This window comes from Aquarana catesbeiana, linkage group LG02 (genome assembly GCF_042186555.1).
Source record: "Aquarana catesbeiana isolate 2022-GZ linkage group LG02, ASM4218655v1, whole genome shotgun sequence".
In the NCBI taxonomy this organism is placed as follows: Eukaryota; Metazoa; Chordata; class Amphibia; order Anura; family Ranidae; genus Aquarana; species Aquarana catesbeiana.
In genome coordinates, this window is record NC_133325.1 from 757,864,581 (window position 1) to 757,879,508 (window position 14,928).

The 14,928-nt window shown below is 42.2% G+C and overlaps 1 protein-coding gene across 3 annotated transcripts in view; it reads left to right on the forward strand.

The window, feature by feature from the left end:
• The window catches only part of MORC3 (MORC family CW-type zinc finger 3), a 114,210-nt gene that overhangs the window by 58,312 nt on the left and 40,970 nt on the right, over positions 1–14,928 (forward strand). For 2 of the 3 annotated variants that reach the window (XM_073617192.1, XM_073617194.1), the window contains 2 exons: positions 9,003–9,150; positions 10,715–10,741. In XM_073617192.1, the coding sequence (XP_073473293.1) occupies positions 9,003–9,150; positions 10,715–10,741 (175 nt within the window). The remainder of the gene's footprint in view (positions 1–9,002; positions 9,151–10,714; positions 10,742–14,928) is intronic. The other variant, XM_073617193.1, reaches the window with a different exon arrangement.

Here is a 14,928-nt window from a genome sequence, read left to right on the forward strand (position 1 = left end):
CAGATGATCCTATTGGACGCGGGGGGTGGAGACGCATGGTGGAAGCCGAGGAGGAAGAGATGCGATAAAAGCAATGGGGCCTAAGTGCGGGGCTGGATGACGGACCACGAGGAGGGGGGGGGTATTGGTTGTTTGCTGCCTCTTCAAAAACCAAGAGCCGCCACTGACACGGGTTTTTCGTCTTAATGCATAAAGATAACAAAGAAAACTTCTGCCAATAGAACCACTTTAAAGCCGAATTTTAGGAATCCAGCAACTTTGCAAAATGTAGAGCCACACAATGATTTGAGTCCAATTAGGTGCCTGTCACCTCCAGGGCTTCTCTGGTAGTTATGTGACAGGTTTTTTTTTTTTCACTCCCACCTCTGGCCGTGAGAGGAGGGAAGCGCACAGATCAGTTATCCCTGCCCATTCACAGAAGCCTTTGTTGTTTTGTGAATGAGTTCACGTAATACAAAAGCTTCTGTGAATGGACAGAAGGCGGGGAGGGGCCATAGCAGTTCCAGCAGCTCTGCTCCCGCTGCTGTCAATCAAAGCCAGTGCTGAGGGAGTGGGGGGGGGGGGCTCAAGAGCTAGCATGCACAAGTGCCCCCAAAACAAGTTGGGGGGGGGGGTCCGAGAAGAGGAGGATCGGGGCTGCTCTGTGCAAAACTTTTGCACAGAGCATGTAAGGATAACATGTTTCTTATTTTAATTTAAAAAAACGAATCAAAAAAACAAATCTTTTTTCTATCACTTTAATTTGAGGAATGCCTGCAGTTTTTACAAAGAAGCTGAATTTCTGGAATTTGGCTTTAAAGCCGTGTTCAGAGGCCATTGCCGTCGATCTCGAAAAGAGGTGTTTATTCCTTTTAGGAGAGAAAGGAGTTGAGATGCAAAGCATTTCTTGCCCCAGAAGAGCTGGTATATAGCAGATCAAGTACTTCATGCACCGTTGGTCATAGGGACACAAAGGGATGCTTTCCAGAAGCTTGTTCTGTGGCATAAAACATGGAGCAGACTTTTTTTTTGTCTGTTTTGTATTTTGAATATGGAGTAGAAATGTTAAGTGATGAATGCCCCCTAGTGGAGATAGCTAGTGCTGTTCTAAAATGCATCTATCATTTTAAATTGATTGTTTTATGTGATGAAGTTTTTTTTTTTTTTTTTTTTTTTTTTTAATCATTTATTACCTGGTAGCTGCTAATAGAACAGATATGCAAATAAAGAGCAGCTCTTCTTCCTAAGCAAACTGTGCTCACCCCCTGGCTGATTGATAGAAGGTATGTTTGTTTTGATCTGGTTGTCACACTCCTTGTGATGCAGGACAGCGCTGAATGTTCTGCAAGACTGCAGAGCATGCTTACTAGGCTGTGACCAGGAGAGTTGGGGGAGGGGACTGCTTACATAAGATCATTGCAAGGGAAATGTTAAGTGTTTTTTTTTTTTTTTTTTTTATATATAATAATATTTTAGAACTATAAAAAAAAATAAGTGTTAGTGATTTAAATCTATTTTGTTGTGTGCAACAAATGCATTTGCACTCTCAGACATTGCTGTCCAATAGAGGTGAAAAGAATCTGCAAAAGGATGTAAAAAATTTTTTTTTTTTTTTTGCTCTAAAATGAAAAAAAATTCTAGGGTTGCGCTGATACTGTTTTTTCTTTTTAATTTTTTTTTTTTTTTTTTTTTTACCGCTGAGTACAACTACCGATACTTTCGGTCAACTTACCAATACCGACTGCCGATACTTTTTGCGGTGCAATTTGAGCCCATACAAAATGATTGGGCTCATATCGCACTGGAAAGAATTGCATGCAATTTGAACAGGAATACGGTGCAATTCCTGTTCAAATCGCATGCGGTTCCCCCCACCGCTCCTCTGTTCTCATAGTATAGACCGTCAGGGAAAGCGCCATCTAAGAAGTGCAGCAATGGGCAAACAGTTTGTTCAAAAATGTTATCACAACTCACATGTTAAATGTACATAATATATCCTGCATGTTAAATCCAAAACCACGGCCTTGTGGTACTCACAGGGATGGAGGAAGTTCCGGGACCCCTGTAGGTATAGGGCGGAAGTGATGTCCGCTTGACCACCTATACATCTCCAGCCCCGAGAGCACCGCAAGCAGCCGTGGTTTTTGATTTGACTTGCAACATACACTATATTGTCAAAATTATTGGGACGCCTGCCTTTACTCGCTCACGAGAATTTTGATGGCATCCCAGTCTTAGTCCGTAAGGCTCAATATTGAGTTGGCTCCCCCTTTGCAGCTATAACAGCTTCAACTCTTCTGAGAAGGCTGTCCACGAGGTTTAGGAGTGTGTCTATGGGAATGTTTGACCATTCTTCCAGAAGAGCATTTGTGAGGTCAGGCACTGATGTTGGACGAGAAGGCCTGGCTCACATTCCTCGCTCTAATTCATCCTAAAGGTGTTCTATTGGGTTGAGGTCAGGACTCTGTGCAGGCCAGTCAAGTTCCTCCACCCCAAACTCGGTCATCTATGTCTTTATGGACCTTGCTTTGTGCACTGTTTTAAATCATTTGGTGGAGGGGGGATTATGGTGTGGGGTTGTTTTTCATGGGTTGGACTTGGCCCCTTAATTTCAGTGAAGGGAACTCTTAAGGCATCAGCATACCAAGACAATTTGGACAATTTCATGCTCCCAACTTTGTGGGAACAGTTTGGGGATGGCCCCTTCCTGTTCCAACATGACAGAGCACCAGTGCACAAAGCAAGGTCCATAAAGACATGGATGAGCGAGTTTGGGGTGGAGGAACTTGACTGGCCTGCACAGACTCCTGACCTCAATCCAAAAGAATACCTTTGGGATGAATTAGAGTGCGAGCCAGACCTTCTAGTCCAACATCAGTGCCTGACCTCACAAATGCACTTCTGGAAGAATGGTCAAACATTCCCATAGACACACTCCTAAACCTTGTGGACAGCCTTCCCAGAAGAGATGAAGCTGTTATAGCTGCAAAGGATGGGCCAACTCAATATTGAACCCTACGGACTAAGACTGGGATGTCATTAAAGTTCATGTGTGTGTAAAGGCAGGCATCCCAATAATTTTGAAATATAGTTTATGTTGCAAGTCAAATATAGTGTATATTTTGTACTTTTAACATAACATATTTTTTTTAATAAAATATTTGCCCATTGGAGCACTACTTAGATGGCGCTTCCCTGTCTTTCTATGCTGGGATCACACAGTAGCGGTGGTCGAAACTGCATGGGATACAGGAATCACACCGTATACCCGTTCAAAACGCACGTGATTCTTTGCAGTGCGATTTGGGCCCATTCATTTTGTATGGGCTCAAATCGTACCGCAAAGGTATCTGTTTCAGGTATCGGGAGCATTTACATGAGTACTCATGCAAGTGCTCGGTGTCGGTGCCCCCCCCCCCTTCAGACTTATCTGAGCCCCATCTCTAACCAGCAATGTGCATGAGAGCAGCGGCTGTCCTTGGTCTCTCTTTTCATTGGCTCACACATCAGCAAGAGCCAGTGGCTCTGTCGATCACAGCCAGTGAGCCCACAAGGAGAGAGCTGGGGGCCGTGCACAGTGCCCGGCTCAGATGAGAGCCTGCCCAAGTGCCCCCATACCAACAGGCTTGCTATTGGGCACACTCGGCTGTGGGGGGAGCCAAGAATGCTGGCGGGGGACCCAAAAAGAAGAGGATTGGGGCTTCTCTGTGCAAAACCATTACACAGAGCAGGTAAGTATAACATGTTTGCTATTAAAATTAAAAAAAAAAAAATCTTAAAGAATCACTTTAAGCCATTAAGAACAGCCTTTCTCAACCTTTTCAACACAGAGGAACCCTTGAAACAGCATTCCATTCACAGGTGAACCCCTACTAAAAAAATTACAACTTACGATACATTAGTGTGATGGTCAGTGGGAAGAATTCTCCTTACACTTGTGGTCATTAGGAAGAATTGCCCCCTTACTGATCAGCACCGTTGCGGTGAATCAATCTGCTTTGTTCCAGGAACGTGCACAGGGAGGAGGGAAATCGGGGATTTCAAATCCCCTGATCACTAGACCAGCTGCAGGGTGCTGACTGCTCAGCAACCCCAGAGGTATATACAGTGAAGGTTGAAGGTGGGGACATGGTGTCTTAGGGTTAGTTTTACCTCTACATTTTTTTCTGTAAAGTAAAAAACTAACTCTTTAGGGGGGGGGGGGGTTGAGATATCCAATGAGTTATCCCATAACGCAATGATGACCTCTATTGGTCGATGACCAAATGTGGCAAAAGATTGTTAAAAGGACTTTTTGTTTCCCAGCAGCACTGTGCACAAAATAAATGGTTTGTTGGTGTGGAGGAACTTGAGTGGCCTACACAGAACCTTAACCTGAACCCTACTGAACCCCTTTTGGAATAGATTGGAATGCCATTTGAGAGGTTTTTTTCATCCAACATCAGTACCTGATGACCATCTCTTTTTCGCTGAATGGGCACAAATTCCCACACACCACATCACAATCTTGAAAGAGAGAAAAGTATTGTTGCGCTACTAAAAAAATGTTTTCTCTTAAAAGTGTAAATCAGCAGCCAGCATCACCAGTATGATAACCGTATACAAAATGTGATAAATAAATGCAGCGCTAAGTGTCATTAACCATGCGTTTTCAGTGATTATACAAACATATAATCAAACATATCACCTTTCATAGGTAATAAGGATGTTCGTCCGAAAAAATGTGATGGTGATTCAAAAAATATAAGTGAAAATAAACAACAAATTATAAGTGCAGTGTCTACACACATGAATCATCTAATTAGAATAATATATATCACCCTACATCACAGCAGTGTATAGTGGTATATAAAGGAATAAAGTCCATACATAAACTCTAGCGATAACGCTGTGCAAACTGTGGCACTGATGAGATCCCGTAGTGATTGTTACATCTGGTGGGCAATCTTCCTGCATACAGATTTCATATAGAAATAGTAAGGTGGATGCGCTTACCAGAAGGAATGGACACTCTCACCGTACGGCGGGGGTGTCATAAGGGCTTATGGATCCAGATGATCCTATGGGTGTTCACTGGAAACTCGGTGAGGTGTGCCAATGGACAGTACCAGAAATTGCATACACAGCGACTTCAGAGACAAGGTAGACTGTAGGTCATCGGATGGATGGATGGATTCACCTCTCCCAATACGCTGGTGGCCGAAAGGATGTAGTTCTCACCACGTCACAATGTCATCCACATAGGGAAATAAAGGGAATCTCCACATGGAATCTCCACATAAGTATGCCCCTGTAGATGGACAATCATCCGAAACATGTCGGGTTGCTGACTGCTGTTACTCTGTTACCACGCTAATTTCCAATCCTATTTTTATTCAACTTGTGATCACTTGTTCAACTTTTTTATCTGATGCTTGTGAAACGTCTGCTGTACCGCTGATGATTTCAAATTAACCTGCTTTTATTGGTTCATGCACCATGTGGAGATTCCCTTTTTTCCCCTATGTGGATGACATTGTGACGTGGTGAGAACTACATCCTTTCGGCCACCAGCGTATTGGGAGAGGTGAATCCATCCATCCATCCGATGACCTACAGTCTACCTTGTCTCTGAAGTCGCTGTGTATGCAATTTCTGGTACTGTCCATTGGCACGCCTCATCGAGTTTCCAGTGAACACCAATAGGATCATCTGGATCCATAAGCCCTTATGACACCCCGCCGTACGCTGAGAGTGTCCATCCCTTCTGGTAAGCGCATCCACCTTACTATTTCTATATGAAATCTGTATGCAGGAAGATTGCCCACCAGATGTAACAATCACTACGGGATCTCATCAGTGCCACAGTTTGCACAGCGTTATCGCTAGAGTTTATGTATGGACTTTATTCCTTTATATACCACTATACACTGCTGTGATGTAGGGTGATATATATTATTCTAATTAGATGATTCATGTGTGTAGACACTGCACTTATAATTTGCTGTTTATTTTCACTTATATTTTTTGAATCACCATCACATTTTTTCGGATGAACATCCTTATTACCTATGAAAGGTGATATGTTTGTATAATCACTGAAAACGCATGTTTGATTATACGTTTGTTTAACCACAGAAAAACGCATGGTTAATGACACTTAGCGCTGCATTTATTTATTTATTTATCACATCACAATCTTGTTGAAAGCCTTCCCATGAGTGTTTAGGCTGTTTTAACCCCTTTCCGCTGACCATACGCCTATATGTGGCCTCACATAAATATATACAGTGGGGACGGAAAGTATTCAGGCCCCCTTAAATTTTTCACTCTTTGTTATATTGCAGCCATTTGCTAAAATCATTTAAGTTCATTTTTTTCCTCATTAATGTTCACACAGCACCCCATATTGACAGAAAAACACAGAATTGTTGACATTTTTGTAGATTTATTAAAAAAGAAAAACTGAAATATCACATGGTCCTAAGTATTCAGACCCTTTGCTCAGTATTTAGTAGAAGCACCCTTTTGATCTAATACAGCCATAAGTCTTTTTGGGAAAGATGCAACAAATTTTCACACCTGGATTTGGGGATCCTCTGCCATTCCTCCTTGCAGATCCTCTCCAGTTCTGTCAGGTTGGATGGTAAACGTTGGTGGACAGCCATTTTTAGGTCTCTCCAGAGATGCTCAATTGGGTTTAAGTCAGGGCTCTGGCTGTGCCATCCAAGAACAGTCACGGAGTTGTGAAGCCACTTTGTTATTTTAGCTGTGTGCTTAGGGTCATTGTCTTGTTGGAAGGTAAACCTTTGGCCCAGTCCTGAGCACTCTGGAGAAGGTTTTCGTCCAGGATATCCCTGTACTTGGCCGCATCCATCTTTCCCTCGATTGCAACCAGTAGTCTTGTCCCTGCTGCTGAAAAACACCCCCACAGCATGATGCTGCCACCACCATGCTTCACTGTTGGGGCTGTACCTGTGATGAGCAGTGCCTGGTTTTCTTCACACATACCGCTTAGAATTAAGGCCAAAAAGTTCTATCTTGGTCTCATCAGACCAGAGAATCTTATTTCTCACCATCTTGCAGTCCTTCAGGTGTTTTTTTTAGCAAACTCCATGTGGGCTTTCATGTGTCTTGCACTGAGGAGAGGCTTCCGTCGGGCCACTCTGCCATAAAGCCCCAACTGGTGGAGGGCTGCAGTGATGGTTGACTTTCTCCCATCTCCCGACTGCATCTCTGGAGCTCAACCACAGTGATCTTTGGGTTCTTCTTTACCTCCATCACCAAGGCTCTTCTCCCCCAATAGCTCAGTTTGGCAGGACGGCCAGCTCTAGGAAGGGTTCTGGTCCTCCCAAATGTCTTCCATTTAAGGATTGTGGAGGCCACTGTGCTCTTAGGAAGCTTAAGTGCAGCAGAATTTGTTTTGTAACCTTGGCCAGATCTGTGCCTTGCCACAATTCTGTCTCTGAGCTCTTCAGGCAGTTCCTTTGACCTCATGATTCTCATTTGCTCTGACATACATACACATTATATATATATATATATATATATATATATATAATGTGTGTGTGTGTGTGTGTATATATATATATATATATATATATATATATATATATATATATATATATAATTATTTATCGGCGTAAAAATTTTCCCCTTAAAATCAGGGGAAAATCTTGGGTGCGTGTTATACGCCGATCCCCGCTATTTTGTGATCTATCGGAGCGATCGCCGCCGACATTCACATAGCGTGTAGTTTTAAATATGGCGCCGCGGAGTTCGGAGGGACTCGGCGGCGCTCGTTCAGCGAACACAGTGACTGGGCGGAGCCGAGATACACATAGCCGAGGGTTCTCGGCGCCGTTCACGGTCACGCCCAGTCCCGCCATTGGACCTGTGTTATGTCCATCATAGGGACTGGGCGTGACTGTGAACTGCGCCAAGAATCCTCGGCTATGTGTATCTCGGCTCCGCCCAGTCACTGTGTTCCCTCCAAACTCCGCGGCGCCATATTTAAAACTACACACTAAACTTGTGTATGTCGGCGGCGATCATGTAATGTACACTGGGGGCAAGGCTGCACTGGGGCAAAGCTGCACTGACAAGGCTGCACTGGACACTGGGGCAAGGTTGCACTGACAAGGCTGCAGATGGACACGATAACGCTGCATTGATGGGCATTTAAATGTAAGTTTTTTTTCCTTAAACTTCCCTCCTAAAAGTTTTTTTCCTTAAAATTCCCTCCTAAACTTGGGGTGCGTGTTATACGCCGGCGCGTGTTATACGCCGATAAATACGGTATATAATATTTTTAAGGTTTGTTAGGGTCAAAAGCCATGGTCAGCATATTTTGGGTAGAATAAAAAATAAATGATTTTTTTTTTTAATATAGTATCAGTGTCTGTGTGTTTTAAGCAGGATAAAAAAAATGCAATATTGCACACCATTATTTCTGGGCCATACTACAGGTACAAACAACAACTAACATACACATGTGGTATCGCTGTGATCGTCAACAGCAGGAGAATTTATTTTGGGTTGTGCTTTGGTGGTAAATTATGGTAATAACAAGAAATATACAGCTAAATTAAATTTTACAATATTTGGCCAATTTTCCTTTTGATAGAAAAAAATTTAGATATCTATTACCACTTACCACTAAAAGAAAGCCCAATTTGTCTTGGAAAAAAAATAAGGTATAATCCAATTGTGATGATATGTTCAATTCTATCTTTGTTGCCCAAAACGGGAATGGGTTAAATGCTAAGGGAAATCAAATCCATATTAAGACCCATGGTTTGGGAATAGAATCGCCAACAAGGTCAGAAGAGTTTAATAGGTTCCTGCAAACTTTTTACTAATTTAGTGTATTTTTGTATGCTGGGACGGGGCCATTTCCTCTAACCTGGACCGGAAGTTAGGGATTGTGTAAATAAAAGGCATTGGTTTGGAGCACTTTGGATGGGTTTTCTGAGATGTGTTGTGGCATACACCATTTAAATGAAAAATCCATGTTCTCTGTGAGGTCCCTTAACTCTCCTTACAGCAGTTGGTGAAGACGCAAGACTCCGATGCTAACCTGGGAGCCATCCTGACGCACTCTCTCCTGAAAACTCAAACTGAGCTTTTGGCTGAGCTTGAAGCCATTAAAGGCAAAAAAGGAACAAGGATCATTATCTGGAACCTAAGAAGGTAGAGCCTTGGTGTAAATAATTTAGTAATGTAGTCCACTTTATAAACATTGACTAGAAACCTGAGTAAACTAATACAGCTGGGATAAAAAAAATGGTTGTCCTGTTGCTGGTAAAACAGACACAATCAAGAAATTGTGTTATTTAAGGGGCGAGCAGGTTTACGTTTTTGCCTGGGGAAATCGCACTTCGTAGATCTTGCCAATACATACACAATTCTCCATGTCTTGTCTCTTTAAGAATGCTGCAAGTATAGAAAAAATTTTGATTGGCCCTTTGCTTTGAATGGGCAAAGGTGCTGTCTGTTTAACCTTTTTTTTCTGCTATTTCTACAAATATGTTAAAATGCCAGTCTCAAGCCTGAAGATTTGTTTAAAACATATTTTTCTGAAAGAGACCCTGGAGAATAAAGTTGCTATTTGTCACATATTGGCGCAACTGTTTGTCAAAGCACAAACACAATATATGACCTCAATTTTTCTTAAAATATAAAAGCTAAAGCTGTGTCGAGTGAGTAGATACCAAGCATATTAACCCCTAACGTTTGCATGCATGCAAAAACATGGCAACAAACTACAGTACGTATAAAAAACTGGTCTATAGGTGATGATTTTTAAGCCTTCACAGGTCATCCATTTAGAATGAACAGTGAATGGTGCTTCTAGAATTATCGTGGTGATGCCTGATGTGTGCACGATCATGGTTTTCATACGTAGGTGTACTTGCGATTTGTTTATATTTATGTATGGGGGTGGAGGGGCTTTAAAATTTGTGGAGATGGGGGGGGGGGATGTTTTTATTTAAATTTGTTTTTTTTTTAGATGCCAATGTTAAGTTTCTTTTTTTTTTTTTTTTAAATGTATTTTTTGTATTTAGCTAAACAGAGCTTACACGAGGGGGAATAGTTGACAGTCACTTGGGTACAAAATCTCCTAATAGGGTCAATTCCCTTAGTAGGGTAACCCAAGCAATTTTTTTTAAACTTTGCACTTACACTATGATACCAAAAGTATTGGGACACCTGCCTTTACACACACTTGGACTTTAATGTCATCCCAGTCTTAGTTTGTAGGGTCAAATATTGAGTTGGCCCACCCTTTGCAGCTATAACAGCTTCAACTCTTCTGGGAAGGTTGTCTACAAGGTTTAGGAGTGTATCTATGGCAGTGATGGCGAACCTTGGCACCCCAGATATCTTGGAACTACATTTCCCATGATGCTCAACTACACTGCAGAGTGCATGAGCATCATGGGAAATGTAGTTCCAAAACATTTGGGGTGCCAAGTTTCGCCATCACTGATCTATGGGAATGTTTAACAAGGGGGGACCTGGCTCACAGTCTTAACTCTAATTCATCCCCAAAGGTGTTCCATACATATCGGTTGCCTCCTCTCGGAAGTCTTCCGTTTGTGAACAGTTCCTCCTAATGCAGAGAAACTGTCCCACTGGTATTCCACAAATCAGAGTCAGGATGATGACTCCTGGCCTATAATAACGTGTTTGCTGCTGTTACTTTCCGAAAAGTCTTGGTAATTAATCTGTTGTCTTTCACATTAATCAATAGATCACAAAAAGACATTGATTCTTCATGGTAGGTATAAGTCAATTTGATATTCCTATTGTTATTAAATTCTTGCATAAAGGTTACTGGTGCCCCCCCAAATATTAGGACATCATCAATGTACCTCAACTACAGAAGACTGTGGCCGAGGTACAGCGAGGAGTGGTAGTCCACTTCCCCTTCCCAAAGGCCCAGGTGCAACCATGCATAGGCTGGGGCCCAGAGTGCACCCATGAAGTGCCCCTTAGTTGTTAGTAACTAGTTCCCAAGAACTGGAAGAAATTATGGCTTAACATGAATTCCAAAATTTCAATATTGAATTCATTATGGGATCCAAATTAAGGAAATTTGAGTTTAAGGAAATGTGAGACCCCCGCAATCCCTATTCATGTGGGATCAACGTATATAGCGACTCAAGGTTGATCCCCACTAAGAGATCTCTTGTTGGTATAACTACGTCTACTAGTTTCAGGAGGACATCTCTAGTATCTTGCACAAAGGAGGGAAGTTTACACACCAGCTCTATAAATTTACCCACTCGCTCTAACGGACCCTTTAAAGCGGACACAATTGGTCTTCCTGGGGGGGTTACTTAGACTTTTATTCAGCTTCGGGATTCTATAAAATGTTGGAATATTAAATTCTTTAACAATCAAGTTATTCAATTCCTTTTTAGAAATCAATTCCGCTTCAAAGATCAGTTTAAGCCTGCGATTAAGGGTAACCACCAGAGCAGGGAGTGGATTAGTTAAGTTTTTTTATAGGTACATGCTTTAGCTGTCACATGACCTCCTTTTCATACATTGTTTCGGTCATTAATACTACATTTCTGCCCTTGTGGCTTCCCTTAATCACTAGGTTGGGTGTCTTTTCTAGTTCTCTCAGGGCTTTCCTTTCTTCCTTGTTTAAATAATCAAGACCTCTCCAATTCTAATTTATTTTCTCTAGATCTTTTTGCACAAGATCCAGAAAAAGGCCTGTCCACTTATATTTGGAAATCAGGGGCATCCTCGTGGATCTAATGCGAATATTGGATGTAGTTGGTAAAAGTTTCCTCATCCTCAATATCACTATCTGCATGTTCTGCAGATGGGACAGCAGAACCCAATATTTATGGCGGGGGGTTTTGGTACATTGTGGCAGTTGAAATGATCAGGCAGCTTCATAGCTGCCTGTATTACTTTCACCTATAGGCCAACAGTAGACTTAACAAATGTTTACATACTCCCGGCCGGTATAGCAGCCGGGAGGGAGTGTGTTTAAAAAAACATCTCATGGGGAGGTGCGGTGGCAGTAAACAGAACTTATATTAAAGTTAGTTTGCAAGTCACAACAAGCCCAGTGGGAGGACACCCAACCAGGAACACTCCCAGGATGTGTAGCAGAGCTCAGAGGTGCAAACGTTTGTCTCGAGGGGCAGATTGCAGCCTGGCTGATCCGTGCCCAAATGGGGAGGCTTCCAGGTAGGATGGCATGTCCTTATCCTTTCCCTATTCCTCTGGAACCTCTCTACCGCTGTTCACTGTCACTGTTAGGCAGATGACCCGTCTCTACACTAAGCAGATGCTAAATGTGCGCCAAACCTGGGAGCCATGGTCTTAAATAGTGTCTGCTTGACACAAGATGGCCACTAAATTCACATGGGGCTGCAGCATCCAATCAGATCGCTGACCCAGGAAACAAAAGAGGAACCATGTTTCTCTTGACTTTTTTTCCTTCTCCAATGCCACTGCGGTTGAGCGCCACCTGCAGTGGAGAAAATAGACTGTGTGTATACAACCTGATCCAACGCCATTCTAAAAAGGGCACTGGGACCAAAGTAATGTTTTTGTTTTTTTCCCTTTTAAATGCTGGGATCTAGGACTCTTAGATTTAATTCATATGCCCAGGCTAAAGACAAACTACAGCAGAGGATACATAATATATAATGTCTTGTAAATTATTTACAGACTGACAGCAAGAAGCAAGGGGAAGTCTCTGCATTGTTTATCACACAAGTGCTGTTTAATTTCCAAACCGTAATAGAGAGATGTGTCTTTGTCTGGAACCTTCCTACAGCAAAATGTCTCCTTGACAAATTGCCACCGTCCAGAACTTCCATGGTTCTAACAGTCTCTTGGAGACACCAAATTTGAAAAAAATAAATCCAACACACTTTTGTGGCTTATGATCTTGTAACTGATGGTAGATCGGAGTCCTACAAAAATTTTTGAATTTCTGCATCCCTTATGTCCCTTCCTTACATATTTGGGCTGTGCTTTTCCTCTTTGGTAGTTTATATGGCAAATTTATGAACACCAAAACCAACAAGAATCTGTAACAGTAATACTAAGCATTTACATAATTTCCTTCCTTGCTGTTGGAAAGACATTAATAAACCACTCAGCAACCACTAATTGTTGTCCGGATTGCAGAGGAACTGCTCATTTATTCCTGAACTGGGAGAATGCAGGATCTACTGAGATTTTAGAAGCATTTTATATGCCTAGCGTAAGTTCCTAGCACTGTCCCGTGCTCAGGGAGCTGCATATTGACAGCCATAGAAGTGAACTGATCTTTTGTAATCCCTGGTGCTTCTATGCATCACCAGTTTCCCTATGCAAGCGCACCTCTCGAACACAGAATTTTGCATGTTTTTTGCATTTAAAACATGACCGGTTGTAACCTTTCCCTACTAAATCTAAATTAAGACATTTTTCTTTTGGACATACAGTTTACTTTGATAATAATGCTAGTATTTGTACATACAGTTGCATGCCAAAGTTTAGGAACCCCTGACAATTTCCATGATTGTCATTTATAAATATTTGGGTGTTTGGATCAGCAATTTCATTTTGATCTATCAAATAACTGAAGGACACAGTAATATTTCAGTAGTGAAATTAGCTTCATTGGATTAACAGAAAATGCTCAATGTGCATCAAAACAAAATTAGACAGGTGCATAAATTTGGACACCCTTGTCATTTTGTTGATTTGAATACCTGTAACTACTTAGCACTGATTAATTGGAGCACACAATTGGTTTGGTGAGCTCATTAAGCCTTGAACTTCATAGACAGGTGCATCTAATCATGAGAAAAGGTATTTAAGTTGGCCAATTGCAAGTTGTTCTCTTTGACTCTCCTCTGAACAGTGGGGGCCTCAAAACAACTCTCAAATGACCTGAAAACAAAGATTGTTCTAAATTATGGTTTAGGGGAAGGCTACAAAAAGTTATCGCAGAGATATAAGCTGTCAGTGTCCACTGTGAGGAACATGGTGAGGAAATGGAAGACCACAGGCACAGTTCTTGTTAAGGCCAGAAGTGGCAGGCCACATAAATTATTGGAGAGGCAAAGGATGGTGAGAACGGTCAAAAACAGGCCACGGACCACCTACAACATGAACTTGCTGCAGATGATGTCACTGTGCATCCTTCAACAATTCAGCGCACTTTGCACAGGGAGAAGCTGTATGGGAGAGTGATGCGATAGAAGCCTTTTCTGCACACACGCCACAAACTGAGTCGCTTGAGGTATGCAAACGCACATTTGGACAAGCCAGCTTCATTTTAGAATAAGGTGCTGTGGACTGATGAAACAAAGATTGAGTTATTTGGTCATAACAAGGGGTGTTTTGCATGGCGGCAAAAGAACACAGCATTCCAAGAAAAACACTTGCTACCCTCAGTAAAATTTGGTGGAGGTTCCATCATGCTGTGGGGCTGTGTGGCCAGTGCCAGTACTGGGAATCTGGTTAAAGTTGAGGGTCGCATGGATTCCACTCAATATCAGCAGATTCTTGAGAATAATGTTGAGGAATCAGTCACAAAGTTGAAGTTACGCCGAGGCTGGATATTTCAACAAGACAACGACCCAAAACACTGCTCAAAATCTACTCGGGCATTTATGCAGAGGAACAAGTGCAATGTTCTGGAATGGCCATCCCAGTCCCCAGACCTGAATATCATTGAACATCTGTGGGATGATTTGAAGCGGGCTGTCCATGCTCGGCAACCATCAAACCTAACTGAACTGGAGATGTTTTGTAAGGAGGAATGGTCCAAAATACATTCATCCAGAATCAAGACACTCATTACAGGCTATAGGAAGCGTCTAGAGCAGGGGTCTCAAACTGGCGGCCCTCCAGCTGTTGTGAAACTACAAGTCCCATGAGGCATTGCAAGGCTGTCAGTTACAAGCATGACTTGCAGAGGCATGATGGGACTTGTAGTTT